This window comes from Equus asinus, chromosome 27 (genome assembly GCF_041296235.1).
Source record: "Equus asinus isolate D_3611 breed Donkey chromosome 27, EquAss-T2T_v2, whole genome shotgun sequence".
In the NCBI taxonomy this organism is placed as follows: Eukaryota; Metazoa; Chordata; class Mammalia; order Perissodactyla; family Equidae; genus Equus; species Equus asinus.
This window is the reverse complement of record NC_091816.1, coordinates 2,195,589-2,219,547: the sequence shown is the minus strand read 5'-3', so window position 1 is coordinate 2,219,547 and position 23,959 is coordinate 2,195,589. Positions and strand designations below refer to the sequence as shown.

Sequence of the window (23,959 nt, the reverse complement as noted above, 5' to 3'; positions counted from 1 at the left end):
AAGAAAGTCTCTTCAACAAATGGTGCTGGGAAAACTGGACAGCCACACGCAAAAGATTGAAAATTGACCATTCTTTTTCACCATTCACCAAAATAAACTCAAAATGGATCAAAGACCTAAAGATTAGGCCTGAAACAATAAGTCTTCTAGAAGAGAATATAGGCAGTACGCTCTTTGACATCAGTTTCAAAAGAATCTTTTCGGACACTATAACTCCTCAGTTGAGGGAAACAATAGAAAGAATAAACAAATGGGACTTCATCAGACTAGAGAGCTTCTTCAAGGCAAGGGAAAACAGGATTGAAACAAAAAAACAGCTCACTAATTGGGAAAAAATATTTACAAGCCACTTATCCGACAAAGGGTTAATCTCCATAATATACAAAGAACTCACACGGCTTAACAACAAAAAAACAAACAACCCGATCAAAAAATGGGCAGAGGACATGAACAGACATTTCTCAAAAGAAGATATAAATATGGCCAATAGACACATGAAAAGATGTTCATCATCGCTAATCATCAGGGAAATGCAAATCAAAACTACACTAAGATATCACCTTACACCCGTTAGGATGGCAAAAACATCTAAGACTAATAGTAACAAATGTTGGAGAGGTTGTGGAGAAAAAGGAACCCTCATACACTGCTGGTGGGAATGCAAACTGGTGCAGCCACTATGGAAAACAGTATGGAGATTCCTCAAAAAATTAAAAATAGAACTACCATACGATCCAGCCATCCCACTACTGGGTATTTATCCAAAGAGCTTGAAGTCAGCAATCCCAAAAGTCCTATGCACCCCAATGTTTATTGCAGCACTGTTTACAATAGCCAAGATGTGGAAGCAACCTAAGTGTCCAGCAACAGACGAATGGATAAAGAAGATGTGGTACATATATACAATGGAATACTACTCAGCTGCAAAACAGAACAAAATCATTCCATTTGCAATAACATGGATGGACCTTGAGAGAATTATGTTAAGTGAAATAAGCCAGCGAGAGAAGGACAATCTGTGTATGACTCCACTCATATGAGGAATTTAAAATTATGGACTAAGAACAGTTTAGTGGATACCAGGGGAAAGGGGGGGTGGGGGGTGGGCACAAAGGGTGAAATGGTGCACCTACAACATGACTGACAAACATTAATGTACAACTGAAATTTCACAAGATTGTAACCTATCAATAACTCAATTAAAAAAAAAACTTCATCCTAGTAAAAAAAAAGTACTTTATAATTAATTTTATATGTTACACTGTAAGCCATCAATGGACTATCCAGCCACACTGAGCTGCTCCTCGTACTTGAGCCAGGGACTGGAAGGCAGCATCCAGACTGAGGAAAGGCAGTAAGGACTACTTCCTGAACTGCACCGGGCGGGCCTGCGCGTCAGCACCATCCGTGGGCTCTGTTTTACACCCTATTGAGGAAGGTCTGCTGCTGCATTCAAGAGACTGGTCTGAGGGTGTGTTGTTGCCAAAAACGATTTCTTTTGAGTTCCAAGAGTAAGTTCCAAGGTAATAATAATTTATATTTACATACTAAAGTTCGTGTGTATTTCTCGTTTCTTCCTCATGCCAACCTAGTGAGGCAGTTACTATCCTCCCACTTTATCAGGCTAGAGAGGCTGACCTCATGTCAGCACCAGGCCTGACACTCAGGTCAGCTGCCTACAAAGCCCAGCTGTGTGGAGCATCCTCCCCTCCAGGTGAGGGCGGGGCAGGCAGGCAGCCAGCTCCCGACAGACCATGCCCATTTTGTTTTGTTTTCAAAGTCCTAGCCCTCACGTTTCCTGTGCAGAGGGCTTGTGTGAGCAAGCTGCTTGTGTTCCCCAGTTGGTTGTAGGGAAGTGGCTCTCAGATGCGTGGGCTTAGGAACCATCTGAACTTGTCAAGAGGCAGATTCCCAGGCTCCTCTTCCTACAGTCCGATCCTATAGGTTGGGGGTAAGGCCCAAGAATCTGAACTTTTAAGAAACGTGATTTATGGGGCACACTTTTGAGGAACAATGTAGGCCCTACATCGGAGGCAAACTATCATGGACTTTTAAAACATTTTTAATTGCAGCAAAATACACGTAACATAAAATTTACCATCCTAGCCATTTTTAAGTGTACAATTCAGTGGCATTAAGTATATTTACATTGCTGTGCAATCACCACCAACATCCATCTCCAGGACTCTTTTCACCTTGGAAAATCTGCAGCTCTATACCCATTAATCAAGAATTCCCCATTCCCCTCTCCCCTTAGCCCCTGGAAACCTCTAATCTATGTTCTGCCTGTATGAGTTTGACTACTCTAGGTACCTCATATACGTGGAATCTTACAGTATTTGTCTTTCTGTGACTGGCTTATTTCACTTCGCATAATACTCCCAAAGTGGTCCACATTGTAGCATGCGTCACACTCTCCTTCCTTTTTAAGAGTGAATAATATTCCGTTGTGTGTATATATCACATTTTGTTCACTCACTCATCCACCACTGGACACTTGAGTTGCTTCCACATCTTGGCTCCTGTGAATGATGCTGCTGTGAACACAGGTGCACAATCTCTCTTCAAGTGCCTGCTCTCAGTTACCTGGGGCATGTACCCAGGAGTGAGGTTGCTGGGTCATATGCTAACTCTGTTGTTAACTTTTTATGGAACTGCCGTACTGATTTTTATAGTGGCTCCACCATTTTACACTCTCAAATAGCAGAGTACAAGCGTTCCAATTTCCTTACATCCCCGCCAACACTTGTTATTTTCTGTTTTTTGATCGTAGCTATCCTGATGGATATGAGGTGGTGTCTCGTTGTGGTTTTGATTTGAATTTCCTTAGTGATTAGTGATGTTGAGTATCTTTTCATCTGCTTATTGGCCATTTGTATATCTTCTTTGGAGAAATGTCTATTCAAGTCCTTTGCCCATTTTTAAATTATTTGTTGTTGTTGTTGAATTGTAAGAGCTCTCTATATATTCTGGATATTAAGCCCTTATCAAATATATGATTTGCAAATATTTTCTTCCATTCTGTGAGTTGCCTTTTCACTCTGTTGATGTCCTTTGATGCACAGAACTTTTAAATTTTGATGTCATCCAATTTATCTATTTTTTCTTTTGTTGCCTGTATTTTTAGTGTCATATCCAAGAAAGTACCACCAAACCCAATGTTGTGAAGCTTTTCCTGTATGTGTTCTTCTAAGAGTTTTATAGTTTCAGCTCTTACATTTAGGTCTATGATCCATTTCTTGCAAATAGTTTTTTCCAATTTTATTGAGATGTAATTGACATATGACACTGTATAAGTTTAAGGTATACAGTGTAATGATTTGACTTACATATATTGTGGAATGATTGCCACAATAAGTTTAATTAGCAGCCATCATCTCACATAGATACAAAAAAAAAAAAAAACAGACAAAAAAGGTTTTTTTTTTTGTGGTGAGAACCCTTAGGAATTACTCTCTTAAGAACTTCCAAATATAGCACACAGCAGAGTTAACTATAGTCACTATGGTGTACAGCACATCCCCAGGACTTATTTATCTTATAACTAGAAGTTTGTACCTTTTGGCCACCTTCATCCAATTCTCCTGCCCTCTATACTCTGCCTCTGGTAACCACAATTCTGATCTCTTCTTCTATGAGTTTGGTTTTTTGTTTTTAGATTCCACATATAAGTGATATCATACAGTATTTGTCTTTCTCTGTCTGACTTATTTCACTCAGCATGATGCCCTCAAGCTCCATCCATGTTGCCACAAATGGCAAGATTTCCTTCTTTTTTATGGCTGAATAATACTCCATCATGTGTATGTATATATATACACCACAGTTTCTTTATCCATTTCTCTGTCAGTGGACTCTTAGGATGTCTCCATGTCTTGGCTATCGTAGACAATGTTGCAATGAACATAGGGGTGCACAAATCTCTTCAACACAGTGTTTTCTTTTCCTTCAGCTGTATTCCCAGAAGCAGAATTGCTGGGTCACATGATAGTTCTATTTTTGTTTTTTTGAGGAACTTCCATGTTGTTTTCCATAGGAGGCTGCATCAATTTACAACCCCACCAAAAGTGCACAAGGGTTCCCTTTGCTCCACATCCTCACCAGCATTTGTTATCTCTTGTCTTTTTGCCGTTCCAACAGGTGTGAAGTGATATCTCCTTGTGGCTTTGATTTGCATTTCCTTAATGATTAGTGATGTTGACTACCTTTTCATATGCCTGTTGACCATTTGTACATCTTCTTTGGAAAAACGTCTGTTCAGGTCCTTTGCTCATATTTTAATTGGATTGTTTGGGTTTTTGCTATTGAGTTGCATATGATCCATCTTTAGTTAGTTTTTGTATATTGTGTGAGTAAAGGCTCAATTTCATTCTTTTCATATGGATATAGAATTTTCCCCAACGTCATTTGTTGAAAAGACTATTCTTTCCCTAGCATAGGCTTTTGATCAGGAAGACCTGGGTTCAGATACTGATTCCCTCACTGACTAGTCCGGAGATATATGGAAGACGCTCAGGAAAATCTCCTACAAGTGAACTTTCCCTCTGAACAGAAGTCAGTGGGATGTATAGGCTGTGGTTTGTCTGTTGTTCCTGAGCCAGCTGCCCCAAGGTCTTGCCCAGACAGAGGGCACACCTGCAATGAGGGGCAGGATCACAGGACACCTGGAAAGCCCTGGCCGAGAGGGCTTTTAGGCCCTTTGTTCAGACACTACACTTTTTATGATTCTGTACATGTTAGGAACACCTCTCCCTTTTCCCCTCAGTACCTACTCTCAAAGAAGGGAGAGCTTTGTGATGGGTTGACGCCATGGGTCTATAACTTCTGATCTGAGGAAAGCAACAAAATAAGTCAGCAGCCCTCATCCCCTCAGGACCACAGACTGACTGTGCACACAGAGGCTCAGCGACGGTCGGCAACCATCTGTCAGCAGTGCCCAGGCAGCCACCCAGCTCTGGGGCGGAGAGGCGTTTGGGGGGTCGAGAATCATATGGGCGGGTAGAGAACAGTGTGGAATTTAACAGGACACCACTTGGCAGGTATTCGACAGCAAAATCAAAGGAGAGTGAGACTGTGTCTCTAGGAGCCCATAGTTTCATCTCACTGTGATCACAAGAGACTCACGTACTCTCGGGCTCAGAGAGGAAAGGCAGCCCTTCGTTTACCGAACACAAGAGCCCTTATCTTGGAAATGCTTGTAAAACATAAACATTTTGGAGAGGAATTTGGCAATAACTACACCAATATTTATGTTTACATACTTTTGAACTCGCAATTCCACTTCCAGGAAGTTCCTGACGTGCATGCAAAGATACATGTACAAGGATGATTACTGCAACACTGTTATAACAGCTGAAATTTGGAACAACCACCAATGGGGTAACGATTAAGAAGTGATACATCCATCCAATGGGATACAAAGCTGTTGTTAAAAAGAATAAGAATTGACACAGATATATTTTCAAGACATAGTATTAAGTGGGAAAAAGTACAGAAGAGTTTATTTCTGTGAGTGGCCTTGTGGGAATTTCCACTTTCCGTATTATATGTTTCTGTATTGCTTTGTTTCCCCCCTGAGATGTAATGTTTTGCATTTAAATCATTTAAATAGGAAAGGGTGTATATAACAAAACTTATATATGGGGATCCAATGAGATTGATAAAGCCCCTAGCACAGATCAGGCATGGAGTGATGCTCGCTACATCTTACCTCTGTGATATCAGGAAACATCAGGGTGCAATAGACACCTTTTGATCCTGTTTTGGAAAACAGCACTTCAGTGAGGAGAGCCAGTGGAAAACAGTTTCTTAAACAGCTTTTCTGCCCTCTCTGTCCCTACATGCCAATTTCAAGTTTCCTGTCTAAGGATGATGAAATGGTTTCTTAGACTGCTGATACCATCATTTGTCTTGCTTGTCATTTTTGAGAGACTACTGTTCAATGAATTTCACACGCTGGCGAAGTAATAAGAAGGATGTTCTCCAGGAACCACTGATCTTTACCTTAGAGTCTAACCCTATTGCTCCATTCACAGATATCTTTGGTCTTCACCACACCTGCCATAGATGCGATTGGACTCTACTAGGCAGGTATGCCTCTTTTTAAGAGACTCAGATGCCCTCTCCAAATTTGAATTACAAAACAGCTAAGTGAAGGAGCAAATTTTACAATTGCAAAAGGACTCTGCTTTACTAGAAGATCTCTGAAGAGTTCCTTTCAACAGAGACCTTCTCTGGTTCATTTGCGAAAGGACTGACTTTAAAAAAACTGGATAATGCACGCTTTCAGAAACATCTATTACATATAGCAAGGAATATTTCTATTAACTGAGACTATCAAAGATTAATTGCAAGAACTTTGATTGTCCCAGGGGAAACCTGATGACTTCTGAGTGCTAGTAAGGCAGCGGAACCCACCAGGCCCCACTGTCAGGCCACACATTCAAGAGCCCTGGAGGAGGTGGAGAGACTGGTGTTGGTCCCAGCATGCTACTGACTCCTCTGCAGCCAGGACAGGCTGCCGCATCTTTTCCATTTCCTCATTAGCAGGGATGGGAGAAACATGTTTCTCCTGGAGTTATCTTGAGGTTTAAATGAGATCACGTATCATCTTCCAGATATTAAAACATATTATGAAGCTACAATAATTAAAAGTTTTTTTCCAGAAGAATAAAAGACAGCTGAATTAAACAAGTAGAGTTCAGAAATAGAATCAAAATAAACAAGAATGAAGTTTCTGATAAAGGTGGCATTTCAATGCAGTGAAAAATAAGATGGATTTTTTAATCGACCCAGAAATAAATGGTTGGAACAAGAAGCTAGCCACTGGTGGGGGGCAGGGAATAGTGCTGAATCCCCACCTCGTCCCTCACACAAAAAGAAATTCTAGGGGCCGGCCGGGTGGTGCAGCAGTTAAGTGCGCTTGTTCTGCTTCTCGGTGGCCCAGGGTTCGCCAGTTTGGATCCCGGGTATGGACATGGCACCGCTTGGCATACCATGCTGTGGCAGGCGTCCCACATATAAAGTAGAGGAAGATGGGCATGGATGTCAGCTCAGAGCCAGGCTTCCTCAGCAAAAAGAGGAGGACTGGCAGTAGTTAGCTCAGGGCTAAACTTCCTCGGGGGGGGGGGGGGGGGGAAAAAGGAAGTTCTAAATGGACCATTAAACCTAAAAAAAGAAACCATAAAAGTACAAAGAGAAAAATGGAATAATGTTTATTTATAATCTTGTAGTAGGGAAGGCTTGTCTAATCAGAATATAAAGCCTAGAAGTCACAAAATATCAATAAATTGCTTATCATAAATGTTTAAAACTTTTTCATGGCAAAAAAAAATCACACTGTGCACTGTGAAAATGGGAAAAATTTTCTCAAAAGGCTAAGTCTCTTAATTTATAAGGAAGGTATATATATCAATAAGAATAAAGAGGATGTATATTTATGAGAAAAGGATTTGACCAGGGAGTATGACATATAAATGGCCAATAAACAAATAAAAGATATTCAACATCACTTGTAACACAAGAAATCCATTTAAAACCATAAGCAAATTCCCCAAAATTAAAAATTTTGATAGTATTCAGAGTTAGAGTTAGCAAGATTTGGGTTAACAGACACGCTCATACATCACTGATGGGAATAGGTATGAATCAGTACAATTTTTCAATCCTTTCAAGGGAAATTTGGAAACAACTATCACATTCTTAAATGCACACAGCTGATGCAGCATTTCACTGCTAGAAATTTTCTCTACAGATATATTCCCAAATGAAAGCCAAGATATATGTGATATACAAGAATATTTATGACGGCACAGTTTGTAATAGCAAAAAACTGAAGACTCTCCAAATGTCCATGAGCAGGTGACTGGTTGTACAAGTCACGTTACATACACACAGCAGAAGAACCCCAGCTGATAGTCAGTTAGGGGAAAGGTATGTGCCGCCAGCACCTGATCTGGTTTCCAAATACCCTTCTCCACACAAAGGAGCCAGGACACCTCGGAGTCCAGGGCTGCCACAGAGAAAGTGTAAGATGATCCCGGAACAGCTTATTGCACCAGAATGTAAGGAAGTGCTCAAAGAATCACGGGGACATGCCAAAAGGACACAGGAACCAGCCTGAAGTGGCTTTCACTGGCTATCTGGGACAATTTGAGCATTAAAATAAATAAAAATAATAGCCTTGGATTATAAATCTGAATAAAATGAGAATCTAAGAGTTTATATTAATAGAAATAGACAAATGGCGGAGAAGGGCAACCTGCTCTTTACAGTAGAATACAAACTAGAAGGAATGAGAGTTAGAAAATCATCAATGGCTGTCGAGACGAATGGATGAAAGTTTGATGAGGAACTGGATATTTACACAAATCACCTTAACTACAAGGGGAAACAGTAACTTTACGAGTGGAGAAATCTGGCAGATTTCAAAGCAATCAAGTTGATCAAAGCGACCAAAGTTGAGTCCTGAGGAACGAGTGGGATGAAATGACATCAGGTGCCTCCTGAGAGGGTGCACTGAGAAAGACGCAGCATCACTCCAGACAAACCCACACTGAGGTACATTCTGTGAAATAACCGGCCTGTGCTCTTTAAAAATGTTAAGGTCAGGGAAGACAAAGAAAGGCTGAAGAATTTTTCCAGGTTAAAGGAGACTGAAGAGATAGGACAACTGAATGCAATATGTGATCCTGGATGGATCCTGGACTGGGGAAAATAGCTATAAGGATATTACCGGAACAACGGAAGAATTTAAGTATTGCCTGTCAATCAAGTAATAGTTTTATTTGAACGTTAAATCTCCTGGTTTTAATAATTGAACTGTGGTTATGTAAAACAAAGTCCTATTCTTAGCAAATACACACTGAGGTAATTAGGGGTACAGGGTACAATGCCTCTAATGTACTCTGAAATGGTTCAGAAAAGATAATATGGGGGCTGGACCCTTGGCATAGTCGGAGCTCCACTCTGGCATCCTGGGGTTTGCAGGTTCGGAACCCAGGCACAGACTTAGCAGCACTCATCAAGCCATGCTGTGGTGGTATCCCACGTAAAATAGAGGAAGATTGGCACAGATGTTAGCTCAGGGCCAATCTTCCTCACAAAAAAAAAAGAAAGAAAGAAAGAAAAAAGAAAAGAAAAAATAATATGTAGATCTAGAGAAAATGATAAAGCAAAAGGGGTGAAACGTAAATAATTGGTGAATCTGGGTCATGGATGTACCAGAATTCCTTCTAGTATTTGTCCAAGTGTTCTATAAGTTTGAAATTATATCAAAATTAATGTATATGCTAGCATTGAAAGAGCTCCAACATGGGTTATGCAGTGATAAAGGGAAGGTGCAGAGCCATGCATGTATTATTTGCTTTAAAACAATATTCCAGAAATGTTTGACAATGTTGGCTCTTGGGGGACAGACCAGGAATCATGACCTGGAGAGAGAATTTTTTACTTTTCATTTTGTATCTTTCTTGCTGTTTGAAATTTTCCTTCCCTAGGATAGAAAATGTTCAACATATGTTAATTTCCTTCCTTCCTTTCTTTCTTCCAATTAAAATTCAAACGCCCCTACAAGGGGTCCCACTCATAGCAAAGGGGATGAACTTGGAGATAGAGGTCCAAGGGAGAAAGGCGCTGGGTGCATGCGCCCATCCCCTAAGAAGGCACCAAGACCTGCTTTACCTAGTTGGTGATCTGGCAGCCCGAGAGGGGCCCACAGCCTCCTGCCGAAAGGAGAAGCTGGGACTGGCAGTAGGTGTGACAGAGCCCCTGACAAGGGGAAGTGCTGAGAGCAGCCTGGGCTCGCATGGATTTGGGCCTGGCAGTTGAGTTGCAACACAGCCCAGCGCTGAGTGAAGGTCCCCGCGCGGGCTGTGAGGACTTGCGCCCCCTCCCTCTCCTCGGAGCGCCGCTCTGCTTGTCTCTGTTCCTCATTCTGGGCCCCGGCTCTGCGGGCTGGGAGGGGAGCAGTCCCTCGGCCTGGGCCGGCTCAGCCCGCATGGCTCTGCAGCCGCCCACTGGGCCTTTCCCAGGCGGGTCACATATTCGGTCATCTCTGGCCTGTGATGCCTCTGATGAGAAAGCCAGCTCAACCCAGCGGTCTGGCCACACCGTAGCGGTTCTCTAGAAATGGTGACTGAAAGGTTAAAGTGAGCCAAATTGCAAAACTGAAAGACCGCACATCAGAGGCTGCCAGGGGCTGGGGTCACGAGGTCAGGGAGGGGTGACAGAGAGCTCACTCCAGGGAACCTTTTGGGGTGATGGAAGTGTGCTATAGGGTGATTCTCATGACAGTTACTCGGGTGTATACAGTTGTAAAATAACATTAAATTGTACACTTAAATTCGTAAATTTTATTGTATGTAAATTATTCCTCTATAAACCTGATATTTTAAAATGATCAAAATGAAGACAGACTACCTACATATCTAAATTATCTGACGTCCTCTAGTAATAAAATGAGTACAGTCTACAGGTCTTTTTCCCTAAGAATCATCCTCCCCGACCTGTCACTTTTTGTCCACTTCAAAAACCCACCCACTGGACCAGTGCGAATGGACTCAGGCAGGCAGTTAGGAGCCGCAGTGGCAGCAGCAGAGAGGAAGACAACGTCATATAGGACCGAAAATGGCCTGTCGGTGTTTCTGTCTTCTAAGGCGAGGCAGAATTCGCATCAGATCACCACAGGTCCCTTTTTCTTACAGAGGGTGGTGGCTGGGCAGGGACAGAGAAAGAAATCACACAGCGTAGATGGCCCCTGTGTAGCCCAGGATTTTGGTCACGCAAAGGCGGAGCCCCGCGGGGTCACAGAAGGTCTGGAATGAATCCCGGCAGCCTGAGAAGCAGCAACTTGTGAGCCAGTCGATGGGTGTGGGCTGCAGCCTGAGGCTTTCGGAAGGGGTTGGAAGTGAGAGTGCGGTGCTGGCCCTCTGAGCCCTTGGCCCTCTGAGCCCGTGGCCGCCAGCGCCAGAGCAGAGCCACTGAGCAGAACCGCTGCTCTGCATCAGAAATTGGGGGGCTCTGCTTCCTTGTTCAGGAGCAGGAGGCCTGAGGAGCTGGGCAGCCTCAGAGGGGAGCGTTTGGTGGGGGCTAGGGCCCGAGGGTAGAAATGTTTACAACACTTGTGGCGCTGTGATGTGAATCCTTCCATCTCTCCAAACCTTTGGTGGAGTCAGTGAAATACCAAGTCCTTGTGTGAAAAATCATTTGGATGAATTCAAGGAGAAGGGCTAACCGCCATGCCTGGGCGAAAACAGGATCCATGAGCCCATGGCAAGACAACCCATGAACTGATCAAATTCTTCCAGTACAGAAATAATCACAGGGCACCTGCTGGGCGGCCATTAATGTTCGCTATTGTCACTATTACTTTACATGGTGGCCAGCACTGGGTGACGCATGGACAGTGGGACACAGGAGTAGTGGGGGAGGCAGGCAATAAACAGACCAATATGTATTGAAATCAGTGAGAGCCTCCTTCCCAAAGCTGCCGCTAAGGTGCTCGGTCCTTCTGAGGAAGCTGAGGCCACTGTGGGGTGGGGCCCTCACTTCATCCAGCAACTAGCATAGTGCTGGGCAGCTGCCAGGCTGGCACAGGCCTTCCCCATGGCCTTGGCCTCTGAGACTGCCTACATCAACTGTCGGGGCCCAGAGCAGGCTACCCCCAAATATCCCACAATGGCACATTGATCATTTTGAATTCAGGTCACTTGAGAAGCAAAGATGGCATTCTGGGCCTTCTGCCTCTGTTCCCTCTGAAAGCAGGAAACCAGTCTTCCATGGGAAACGCTCTGCCTGCATCCCCATCCCCAGAGCCAGGGGATGCTGCCTGAGGAGCCGCATAAGCAAACCTTGTTAACTTACTACCCCAAGCCTAACTTGTATTTAAATTCCTCACTAATTACCTACCTCAAACCTACATTCCTTTGTCCTGTCATTCCTCACAAATTTATTATTTCTTTATGTAAAAAGATATATTACTGCCTGCTTTGTTCACTCTTATGAATTCAATTGGGTTTTCTCCTGTTAATCTGGTTTTGTGCCAGTTTCATTACCCCTCCAGCCATTAGAACACAAGAAGGGCGGAGAGGAAATTCCCTCCTCCCTGACACTATTCAGTCCTCATCCCGCGTGACAACTCAGTGACCGTCAAGGAGGACAAGATCGCCGCCCTCATTCAAGTGGCTGGTGTCAATGTTGAACCTTTCTGTCCAGGCTTGTTTGCAAGGGCCCTGGCCAACATCAAGATCAGGAGCCTCTTCTGCAGCGAGGTGGCTGGCGGCCCTGCCCCACAGAACGTCCTGTCCCCTCCACCACTGCTGCCTCAACGGAGGAAAAGAGAGTGGAAGAAAGAAAGAAGAATCTGAGGGGCCCGATGAGGACATTGGCTTCAGTCTTCTTGATTTTGTAACATGTTCAGGAAAAAGCCCAACCCTTAAAAAAAAATTAGTGACAAGAGCTCTGAAGGACAAGAATAGAGTATGGTGACAAAATTCCTGGTTGTGGTGGACAGGAGGGCCCATGTAGAAAGAGCGATTAAGAATTTCGCAAAAGTAGGAGCTCAGAATCCGAGATAAATAGGAAACACACCACCCACCTCACCCACCATCAGACACGACCACATCTGACACCAAATTCCTGGAGAGATGTGAAAGGTGAAGGACACGTGGACTTTCAGTGTAACGGGAGGCAGGGGTGAGCCCACTTCATCTGAATCACAAAAGACAGGATTCTCAGCTGATTTCTGGGTTATTGCATTAAAAAAGCAACAGCATTAAAAACTACTATTCAAAAAGGGTTTAATAGGCACCCGGCTCTGTACTGGGCACTTTACATATATAATCTCACTTAAACCATATAACCACGAGGAGTAGGTTTTATTAGCCCCCATTTTACAGAAAACCGAGGCTCAACGAGATTCAGTAAACTGCCTGAGATCCCCAAGCCAAGAAAAGGCAGAGGCAGGATTAGAACCCATGTCTCTCAGACTCCAGACAACACGTATAACCAAATGCCAAAGAGGGCAGCATCACCAGTCTTTGCATTGGCCAATTTGCTCATTCACTCGGTAAATTTTTATTGAGCACCTATGATGCACCAGGTGTTGGGAATGCAGCAGTGAACACAATCTCTGCTCCCAGAGAGCTAAAGGAGCAGCTCAGAACGAAGATGAGCTGCAAAACATACCTGCCCGGTGGTAAAACCGTACACAGCAGCCCGTCCACCGTCTCTCTGCCCCCGTGGGCTAGGCCACCGTCCCTTAGTGACTGCCTCCTCTCTAATTTGAAGAGGGTTCATTCTCACTATCGGGCTCTGCCAGCCCAGCCCTATCTCCCACCAACTCCCCTAGAAGAAAGGTGGATTTCTTCATGTCTTCCAACTAAACAAGCTTTCCAACTTTTCCGGCAGAAGACTTTTTGTTTGTTGAAGGAGCTAGTCTTGACTTACAGAGTCCTCTCTCTGCAGGGCAGGGAGAAAATTGGAAGTAATGAGAGAGTCGCTTAAGTCACTGAGCCAGAGCTGACTGTGGGCAGTGGGGGGCTTGGGAAACCCTCCCTGTTCCAAACGGTCTGTTTGAGTGCCTTCCTGTCTTTTGAGCTGGTTTCTCTTACTGTGACTCAGCTCCCAGATGTTCCGATAACAATCCTTTCCTCGCTCAAAGGAGTTCAGTGTTGCTATGCCTGGCTGCTGTTAGGTAAGAGAATAGAGTTTTCTCAATTGATGGCACAAAAAGACTGAATAGAGGATAGTTATCTTGGACCCTGGGGAGAAGGTTTTATTTTAAAATAAACCCCTTAGAAACTTTATCCTTATCGCTAGCGCAGTCCTACCTCCACAACAGAACCAATCAGTGCTGGAATTTTGTATTGCCTGCTCGTCCTTATTGCTCATCACTTAATGGCTCTCTGTGGATCTGACCTCCCTAAAAAAATTCTAGGTGCCTCTGACGAGAGTTGCATTGCTTGGCCCCCCCAGGTCAGCCATGCCCAGAGCTGTGCCAGGCATGCCAGCTGCTCAGTATTTCTTGACCACCCTATAGTCACTGCTAAATAGCACCCTCAGCCTTAAAACAGGAAGAAAAGGGAATATTTTTCTGCTGTATCTAAAAATATTTTTTGCAAACAGTCTGTTCACATCTCTAGAGCAGGACAGAGACCAGATGTAGGCAGTGGGCATGTCTTTTCTGAAGAGAAAACAGGGCTTAAGATGACAAATTTCTTGAGACATGATAAAACCCAGAGGCCCCTTCCTGGGCCATCATTCATTTTTTTTTAAATCTAGTAATATGTGACCTTATCAGAGAGATTTATGTTCAGTTGAAAACCAAATTATTTTGAGCTGAGCAAATGGGGACTGTTAAATTACAGAGTGGAGTAAACTTCTGGTATATCAGTGGGTGTCTCACTAACTTTCTCAGTGACAGTGATTAAAGAGAAACCTTTTATGATGTCATATGAGAAATAGACTCGACATAGGGCCCAACTCATATAGGTGCTCAATAAATATGTTTTATCTTAAAAATTTATTTATTAAGCAAACACTTATATAGCATTTAGAATGTGTTGGGCACCATTCTAAGTGCTTTCCAACTGTTTACTCACATTCTTTTCTCTTCCTGCTTTGAGGCTGAGTGTGCTATTTGGCAGTGACAGTAGGGTAAATTGAGAAAAACCCAGGAGCTCAAAGTGCCGAGGCAGCCCCGGGCATCGTGGACCCATCTGTTTGGGCTGACGTATGTCCCTAAGCATCCCCTTCAGCCTGGGGCTCTGTGCCGGCAGGAGTGTCCCCTGTGTCAGGCAGGGCTCGCCAGCACCTCCTCTGTCCTCCACGTCGACCCTGCCAGTGCCTCCGCTGTCTGACCTGTGCCCTCCTGTCCTCCTGCTACCCTTAGGCTGAGCCAGATGAAACTGCTGATCTGTGTTTGCTGTGTTTCGACTGTTTTTGCTTTATAAGAAAACGACAATTTCATGCAATTCAACTGAATCCTGCCTACATTTTAAAGGAGAGAAATGGATGCTTGGAGCGGTCAAGTAACTGGCTAAAGTCTCAGAGGCAATCGACAGCAGTATCTAGATTCGAAAGCCAGTTCGCCTCCTCGTGAACTTCTGAGGACGCTGCTTTTAACCACATGTTCATAGCGTGGGTCCGAGAGCTGGCTGCTTGGGTTTGAACAGCAGATCACTCACTTACCAGCCTGTGACTTTGGATACAGACTTTTCCTCTCTCTGCTTCAGTTTTCTCATCTGTAAAATGGGGATAATAATAATCAGTATTGTCCAATTTGTGGGGTTGGCTTGAGGACTGAATGAGGGTACCTAAGCACAGAGTTTAGACAGCGCCTGGCACTCAGTGAGCACTCTATAAATGAGAGCTCTTATCTTTAGGCTTCCTTTAGTACTTTTTGTCCTGCTCCAGTAAATATACCAACACACACACACACACACACACACACACACACACCTCCTTTGTCTGCTAATATAATGCCCTAGGACTGAGAAACTCAGTAGTAAGAGACCTTATTATAATGCTAGGTAGGTGGGAGACGAACCGCTCTCCTCAGGGCTCAGGCCTCGGAGCCTCTCACCATTTCCCTTCATCACGGGGACTGAAACTCCGCTTTAGGGTCACTCTGCTAGATTTCCCCCCCTTTCCTTTATTTTCTTTAAAGGGGGAGTAGGGACTGTCACTTGTAAGGAGTACAGCTTTGATTTATCATTCTTGATATCCAGCCAAAGAGCCTCTGAACCAGGGGAGCGCAGCACGAGGACAGGAGGCCAAGGGCGGTTCTTGGAAACAGTCCCTAAATCAATCCCAGCGGGGGCGCGGGAAATTCCACCGAGTTAAAAGTCTAGGAAGCGGTGTCAAGTTCACCCCAGGAGGGCCGGGGTGAGGAAATCCCCATCTCCCCTGTCCCAGAAACCGCTCAGGTTGAAGGCACTTGTCTTAAAAGGACTCTGGCGTCTTAGGGCTCAGCTTAGGGCTGCGCTTTCATCTCAGCGAGCACAGCCTGTTCAATTTCGACCAGAGTTGTCTAGAAGCCACACACACCCTCCCAGGGGCACCTGGGCTGGGGTCCCCGGGTACAGCCGGCCGGCGCGGGCACGGGGCGTGACCGGACCCCCGCCTCCCTCACCCCCCGACGCCGCGGTCCCTTTAAGACCCGGCCCGGCCCACGTGCCCGCGACGTCAGAGCAGGAAGTGTTTGAGGAAGTGGCCCTCGGCTGGCAGGTTTAAGATTCCCGTATTTTAATGTCTTGGGGTGGTGCCAGAGACCCCGGTGGTGCCGCCCAGCCCCCGCCTCCCCCGCCCCGGGGAGCCGCTCCCCCGCCCCGCGGCCCCGCCGACAGGTGAGTCCCCCGGGCGGCGCGCGGCCCTGGTGCCACCTGCAGACCCCGCGTCGCCTCTGCCCTGGCGGGCTCGCACCTCCCTCCTCGCTTGAGGCTCCTGGAGAAACTTATGTCGAGTTTAAAAGTCAGGGGTTCAGGGCGTGGAAGCCTTTCCCTCGTGCGGTTTGAGTCGGGGGCCCAGAACAGCCCTGGCGGGGGCTCCCGGGGGCGGCGTCGAGGTGGGTGGCTTTGGGGGAGAAACGTGATTCGGAACGTAGAGTCTCCCCGCCACCTCGGGCAGAATGCGCGTGGGGCGCGGCGCCCCTGGCGGGGGTCCCGGGGGCCCCGTGTCGAGGTCCCGGGGTGTGGGCCGTCGTCTCCCTTGAGTGACTTTCCTCCCTGCGTGCCTCCACAGCCGCGGAGGTGGGGTAGGGGACGGCGAGGAAGACAAGTTTGCTACCCAAGCCGAAAACCCAACCAACCTAACTGGTTTATTTACAAAACGAAAACCAGCTCAGTTTCTTCTGCTCCCACACTGAGGGGCAATGATATCTCTCACCTTCTCCATCCCCATGACTTCCATTTTGTCTTAACTTTAACCTTTTGCCCCCCACCCCAAATTGCTTACAGAGTTAGCACGGCATCGCTATGAGCTGGTCACCTTCCCTGCCGACCCAGACATGTGGGGCCTGGGAAATGAAAGAGCGACTTGGGACAGGGGGATTTGGAAACGTCATCCGATGGCACAATCAGGTAGGGCTCTGTGCCGCTGGGAAGAGCTTTGGCCATGGGCTTCTTGGGAGAGAGTGCGAAAGGGAGATGGGAAGAGGGCTCCAGGGCTGCTAAGCTGTCTCTGGGTTAGTGATCTCTGAGCTTTATTGACTATGCCACCTAAATAAATAGGAAAAGATTTTAAGTTTTCCGCCTCAGTGATATATATTTTAAATTATCTATCTGTCCTGACATTAGACTGTCATGCGCTAATCTATTGTGTACTAATATTACACATTATAAAACACACAAAAATAGAAAATTTTGAGCCAACCCTGATGGCCTAGTGGTTAAAGTTCGGCGTGCTCCACTTCAGTGGCCCCAGCCCAGGTCTGGTTCCTGGTATGGAACCATACCACTCGTTTGTCAGTAGCCATGCTGTGGCAGTGGCTCACATGGAAGAACTGGAAGGACTTGCAACTAGAATATACAAGTATGTACTGGGGCTTTGGGGAGGGGAAAAAAAAAACTTCAAAAACAGAAAAGTTTAAAGGATGAGAATAATAAAATATTTTAAAATGTCTTAAAAATTAATTTTTACAATATTTACTAATTATGATGTCTTCCCAGGGTTGTTTGCAGTACTTTGCAGCACAAAATATGGAGAGCTACATGAAAGTGAGAATTATCATTAAGGATAGTAGATAAAAATCTGTATTTCAGATAATTTTTATAATTTTGAATTTTGGGGACCAGTTTCTTTTTAGATCTGGTGAGACCCTCATTGTTTTTACTCCTTATGTATCTGACATGAGTTTCTCAGCTTGGAAGTGTTGGTTCTTCCATATTCCCGTTTGTGCAAGTGTTGCATGTACTGAAAAATCTCTGCGGCAGCCTTTTTAAGCCACTCGTCCATTTTATGAGAGTTCTTTGATTAAAATTGGATGATACGGTCCGTAATTGCACCTAAGCAGGGCACATGTAACCTGCAACATGTCCCCACAGGCCCCTGTCCACCCCTTGCCTTTGGAACCCCATTGACCTCAGGATACCTCAAGTACCAGCAGTGGCACTTGACCTGACAAGTGGTGTGAGGAGGGTTTAGTATCAAAAAAACTTAATTTCTTTTTTATTTTTTTGGATTCCAGTCTTGGATAACCCCTGGAGTACATATACCCAATTTGGAGACCACTGCTCCAGGGGACCCTCACTCACCAAATAGGTGAGAGTAGCTTCCTGACCCAAACTTCAGACCCACTGAAGTCCTTGAGGGACGCATCTGCTTTTCAGTCAAGGGCTGCTGAGCGCCCTTTTCGACTGAAGGGATGGCAGATTGCACCCCACTTCCCAGGAGCCTGGCTGCAGCGAGCAGCGGGGGTCACGGAGCTACTGGCCAGCACGTCGAGGGTCATTCTGGTCAGCTGACTCCCGTCCTCAGTTTGTTGGAAGACATTCCAGGCCCTGCCCTGAGCCCTGTGAGCTCTGAGTGGGTGGAATGACCCCTGGAGGGATGTGGCAGCTGGAGCTGGAGGGCAGAGAACAGCCCTGCAGGTGGTAATTCCCATACCCAACTGGCAGGCTAGGATCCCAGCAAAGCCCATGGCTGAGGAGGCCTTAGAAGTGCAACTGGCTCAAATCTGTTCTGGTCAGAGTGTAGCCAGGAGCCCAGCATGTAACAGAAGAGCCAGATCGTTCCATGCGCCACATATACGTGGGCTGGCCTGCTTCTAAACGGGCAGGGCTTTTAGAGTTTTGACTACAGCAGATATCTTGTTGCAGCTGGATTAGAGACATCTTGGTTTCCTTCAAAAAGAGTTCTGTCCGAATGTGCCATGTCTCTGTCATCTCTGGTTCAAAATGGCCTCCATCTGCTCTCTGGGCTTGGAAAGCTATTGTCAGAATTTCTTTGAGGCTTTATAGATATGGCCTAAGGGGTGTGTGTGTGTGTGTGTGTGTGTGTGTTTGTTTGGGTGTTTGGATTAGTCTTCAAGAATTAATACTTTCAAGTTCCTTCCCCTGTTCAAAAACCTTAATTTGTTCTTTATTTTAAAAAACCCAAAAGCTAAACTCCTCATTCTGCCGCTGGAGGCCCCTCCATGGTCTGACCTCACCCTGTCTCTCTAGCATTACGTCCCCTTGTTGGCTCCCAACAGGTTGGTCGGCTGAGCCCTCTCTGGGACAAGCCTGTCTGTCCTGGACAGTTTTACCTAAATCCCGCCCGTTCCTCTGGGACCAGCTGTACAGCTCCTCCTCCATAAGCCGTCATGGACTCCTTCGTTCCGTGGGAATTGGTTCTCCCATTGAGTTCCTTCAGCTCCACTCCTTTGGCACGCCTCGTGCACTGCCATTTTGTCTGTGTGTAGGCGTGTGTCTTGTCAAGGCTCTAAGTTCCTGGTCAGCGAGGTCTCTCTGGTTTTTGGTTTCTTTCAATTCCCCCATAGCAACTATCTCTATGTTACACACATATTAGGGGCACAAAATGATTCTGATAAATGATTCTGATAAAGATCTTTTTGGAAAAGAGAAAGAGCCATTCGTCAGTAATTGTAACTGTAGACTCCGGCTGTGGTGAACGCGGCATGAGAGAGGGGCCCAGTGCAGCGAGACCCCGTGCCAGGGCAGGCCCAGTGCAGCGAGACCCCGTGCCAGGGCAGGCCCAGTGCAGTGAGACCCCGTGTCCCATGCCGGGGCGGGCTCAGTCAGGGGTGGGGAAGGCTTCCCCAGGAGGTGGCTCTTGAGCAGAGGCTGAGGGATCGGTAGAAGTCAGCCGAGCAGAGAAGGTGGGAAGAGTTCCGGGCAGAGGGGGCAGCCGGTGCCGAGCCCCTGTGTGGGGGGATGCAGGGTGGGGGGAGCCGGCTGCGAGGGAGGCTGGAGTGTAGAAGGCGAGAGTCGGACCCTGCTGAGGAGGTTTTGTTTTTATCCCAAGAGCAACGGGGACTCTGTTGAAGGGAGGTGCGCTCTGACTGCGGGGACACCTCGGAGCGGCCCAGGCAGCGGTGGGCTGGGAAATCAGCTCTCTGAAAAGTCTCCCTGGTGGGGAGTGTTGACCGATTTTCACAGGGTAACTACTCCCACCCTGGCTCATTTCAAGCCACTGATAGTTTCACAACGAGTTCTCACCAAATTCCTGAATATTTAACAGTCGGCTTTCAGGGACTGGTACTGGGACACCACTGGCACTGCCCTGTCTCGTGGGGAGACCAGTTATGAAGCTTTTGGGGTAGTCCAAGTGAGAGACTGGACGGGCTGACGGCGGCGGAGCTGGAGGGAGCGGGCAGAGTTAAGAGCTGTTTTAGGGGTAAAACTGACAGGGCTTAGAGACGGGATAGAAAGTGGAGGGGCTGAGGGAGAGGGAGAGGTCCAGCGTGCACAGACACCTGGTGCGTGCTTGCTGAGCCTGGCTCAGTTCGGGCAGCTCTCTCGCTCCTCCTGGGCTGTTCCTCAGCTGGAAGAATCCCTCAGGCTGCTCGGGGTGCTTAGGGGAGGGTCTTTAATTGATGTTCAGGATCAGAACGGGAGCACTGTGGCCTCTGGTGGATGCCCTCCTGCTCAGAGCCTCTTGAAGAGAGCAGCTGGGATGGGGTGGTCTCGATTGCTTAACTCCACTCAGGAATGGTTGTACTTCACACAGCAACCGTGGACCTTGTCCTGATACTCCAGAGATCCATAGACTTTATCTTGTCTACAAAAGAGAAAATATTTTTACTTTAGCACAAGAGAAATTGCAAAAAGAACCTATGCCTCTGTCTCCTTGGCCAGGGAAGTGACACCTAATGGTGAGACCCGTTATTTATTGAGCACCTACTCCACGCAGATTGGTCTAGCATTTTATGCGCTTTCTCTCCAGTCATCACAGTAATCCTAAAAGGACGTAATGCTGTCTTTACTTCCACTTTATAGCTGAAGAAACTGAAGCACAGAGAGGTTAACTCACTTTCCCCAAGAGGCTAAGCTAGTAAGTGAAAGAGCTGGACTCTGCGCCTACATCTATTTGTGTCCCAGACTGCACCTCACGCCTTCTCCACTGTGGCTTGTAACTTCTCCATCATGGAGGATGCAAACTTAGGGTCGCCCCTAGGACATTCTCAGGACCCCACGATCCGTCTAAACCATTTTGAAGCACTAAAGGAAAAACTCTCCTTTGGAGGACAAATATATAAGTTTTCCTCATTAAACAAGAACTTGAAAATAGGTATTTCCCAGTGAGGAAGGGCAGTGTAATAAATGACCCACCTGTTTCCTGAGTGTTTTGGTCCTTTTGCCAAGCATGGGCCTGGACCATCTTTGCTATGTTGGTGTTTCCTTAAATCTTCAGCCCAAGGGTCAGTACAGTGTAGACAGGCTGATATTTTCAATAAGATCTTTGTTAAATACAAAGGAAGAAGAAAAGATGACCTGAGTGACCTCAGCCTGCAACACCTTTTGGGAATAAGGGGGAAAAAACAGAGCTTGCAATCACACACAGCTAGGTTCAAGTTCCGGCTGTTATTGCCAGCGTTGTGGCTTTGGGCCACAGCCTCCCATGTGGATTTGGAGGATGCTAAGATATTGATCCCCTTGGCACTCAGCATGCCTCGGCCGGACATGGGGCGGCTGCTGTCTGGAAGCATCTGGAAACGTCCCAGGGTTCCTTGCAAATATCACATTCTCTGTGCACTTTGATGTGAAAGAGGCTGGGAAGTGCCACCGTAGGTCCCAAAGGATGAGTGTGAGGATGAAATGAGGTGATGTAAACGCTGGCTGTTATAAAGATACAAAAGGTAAGGGATTGTTAATTATCCCTTCTGTGAAGTAGTACTCACTTTTACTTGCCCCTTCAGTGGACAAGACTAAGTTCACTTCAGCTTATCTGTGTTTTGAAGTCTTAAAGACTTTAGTCAGTCAGTTCACTAAGAATTTATTGAGTGCTGGCCTAAGCTCCATCAGGGATCCATGAGGGAAGAAGCGGTGACCCGTCCTTAATGTGCCTGTGCTCTAATTGAGGAGGTAAAATGGAGACTTAGGAACATATCAAATAAGTCTAAATAGAAGCACTGAATTGTGTGGCCAGAATAATGGCTACTATTTATCACGAGTGTCCTGTGTCATTTGTGCTTTGTGCTCTATCCATCTTGTCTCTCCTGAATGCTCAGTTTCTTGAGGAAATGGAACTTCAGCAGGATCTTGAAAGGAGGAAGACTGTAGATAGTCTGACAGGAGAAGAGAAGGCAATTCAAATGGGTAGGGCAACATCTGCCTAGGGCGAGAGAAAGGAAATGATACTACTGTAATTTACTCAAGGCCCCCTCTGTACCAGACACTCCATCTCATTTTAACTGACAACACCGGGAGGGGTAGAGTCATCTCCATCTTATGGATAAAGACCCAGAAGCTAAGGAGTGGGCCCAGTGTCACACATTTACCAGGCGAAGGATGAGGGAGTTACACTCTGACCTACTTCGCCCCTGAGCCCTCGTGGGTGAGTTTGGAGGCCGCTGTGTCTGTTGGATATTTACACTGAAGGTAGTGGGTTGAAGTCAGAGCCCTCTCAGCATAGACTGGTCAGTGCTGTTGAGTGAGGGGCAAAGCTACAGCCAGCCCTGGACCTTTGACTCTCGGGCCTTGGTTCTGTCTCTAGGATCTCTCAGAGCCCAGCGTTGCTGCTCCTTTCAGAAACATTCGTCTTGGAGGGCAGGGCCTGAGAAGGAATGAGGAGATTATTACTGGTTGTCCCCTTATACCACAGTGCCTAGAGGGTGGTTGCCATGGTAACAAGAGCTGGCTTTCGGAGCCAAGGCTTTGAACGTACCCTCTTGGCTTCCTATGAGTTTCCCTTGGTCATTAAAAGAAGGCTGACTTTTGCAGGCAGGGCCGGCTCCCTCTTAGACTGGCGTTCCAGCGCACTTCTGCTGTGGCATCTGTTGGTAGCTCTCACAAGTCTGCAGATGTATCCCCCACCTCCATCTGCACCTTATAGTGCACTCACATTTATATACAAGTTTTGTGTTTTCGCATACAAAAGGCAAAGAACCACAGAGACTCTAAGGACCTTCATAATCAACTGCATTCAATGTAGATAATACTATTGGCCCCTTGCTCCATTTTCTCAAAATACAAACCAGTTTTAAATTTTCTCCCACATGAGGAGTCTACTTACTAGACGTTGGATATGAGATAGTTCTGGCCAAGTGTAGGTTTCTGCAGAATTGAGCTGACCCTGGGAAGTTCTAGACCAAATGAAGAAAGGCGCTCACTGTTCTGAGTTGCATTACTGGTGAAGAACAAACTCCCCAGGGTTTCAAAGCCAGTATTCATTGTCTGTTTCTGTACTGTTCAATTGAATTTTGCTTTCTAGAGCAGGTGTGTTTTTAGCAACAGAAAGTCATTGTTCAGGTTTCTGTTTCAAGTGAAACATACTCATGGCCACTGTGTAAGGAGACTTGAAGTGTGTCTGTATCTGTGGGACATTTCCAGGCTAGGAAGTTAGGAGTTCCCCTGCAGCCGTGGGCCTGAGCTGAACTCTCCAGTGATGGTCTCTGTGCCCTGTTATTCCACAACATGTTCAGTGCTGCTGTTGCTCCAAGCTCACTCCGCAGTCTGAGTTTGAGTATTGAGGCCAGGATCAAATCTTCAGTCTTTAATATCAGTCTGCAATATCAAAATCTATTCCTGGATTCTGGTTGGGCCAGGTGACAGCTGTGTCTTAGGTCCAGTGTTTGCACTGAGCAAAAGACTATGATTATCTACTATTATCTAATGTATAGAGACAGACCTAAAGTATTTTCTAAGTCACTTAGTATATCTGCCTTTCAGGTTTGATTTATCTGTCATTTTTATGAAGGAAGCATACTGTTGGTGGTAGGTGGAGTAATGGGACCTCCCGAAGATATCTCCGTCCTAACCCCCAAACCTGTGAAGATGTGAGGTTACATGGCAAATGGGAA

At 46.1% G+C, this 23,959-nt stretch overlaps 1 protein-coding gene across 6 annotated transcripts in view; it reads left to right on the top strand.

Moving 5' to 3' along the window:
• The first annotated feature begins 15,932 nt into the window (after positions 1-15,932).
• Positions 15,933-23,959, top strand: part of IKBKB (inhibitor of nuclear factor kappa B kinase subunit beta) — a 49,171-nt gene continuing 41,144 nt past the window's right edge. For 3 of the 6 annotated variants that reach the window (XM_070500040.1, XM_044750721.2, XM_044750719.2), the window contains exons 1-2: positions 16,180-16,346; positions 16,956-17,078. In XM_070500040.1, the coding sequence (XP_070356141.1) occupies positions 16,974-17,078 (105 nt within the window). In that variant the 5' untranslated portion in view covers positions 16,180-16,346; positions 16,956-16,973. Of the gene's footprint in view, positions 16,347-16,955; positions 17,079-23,959 lie in introns of all 6 variants that reach the window. The other 3 variants (XM_044750720.2, XM_070500042.1, XM_070500041.1) reach the window with 3 other exon arrangements.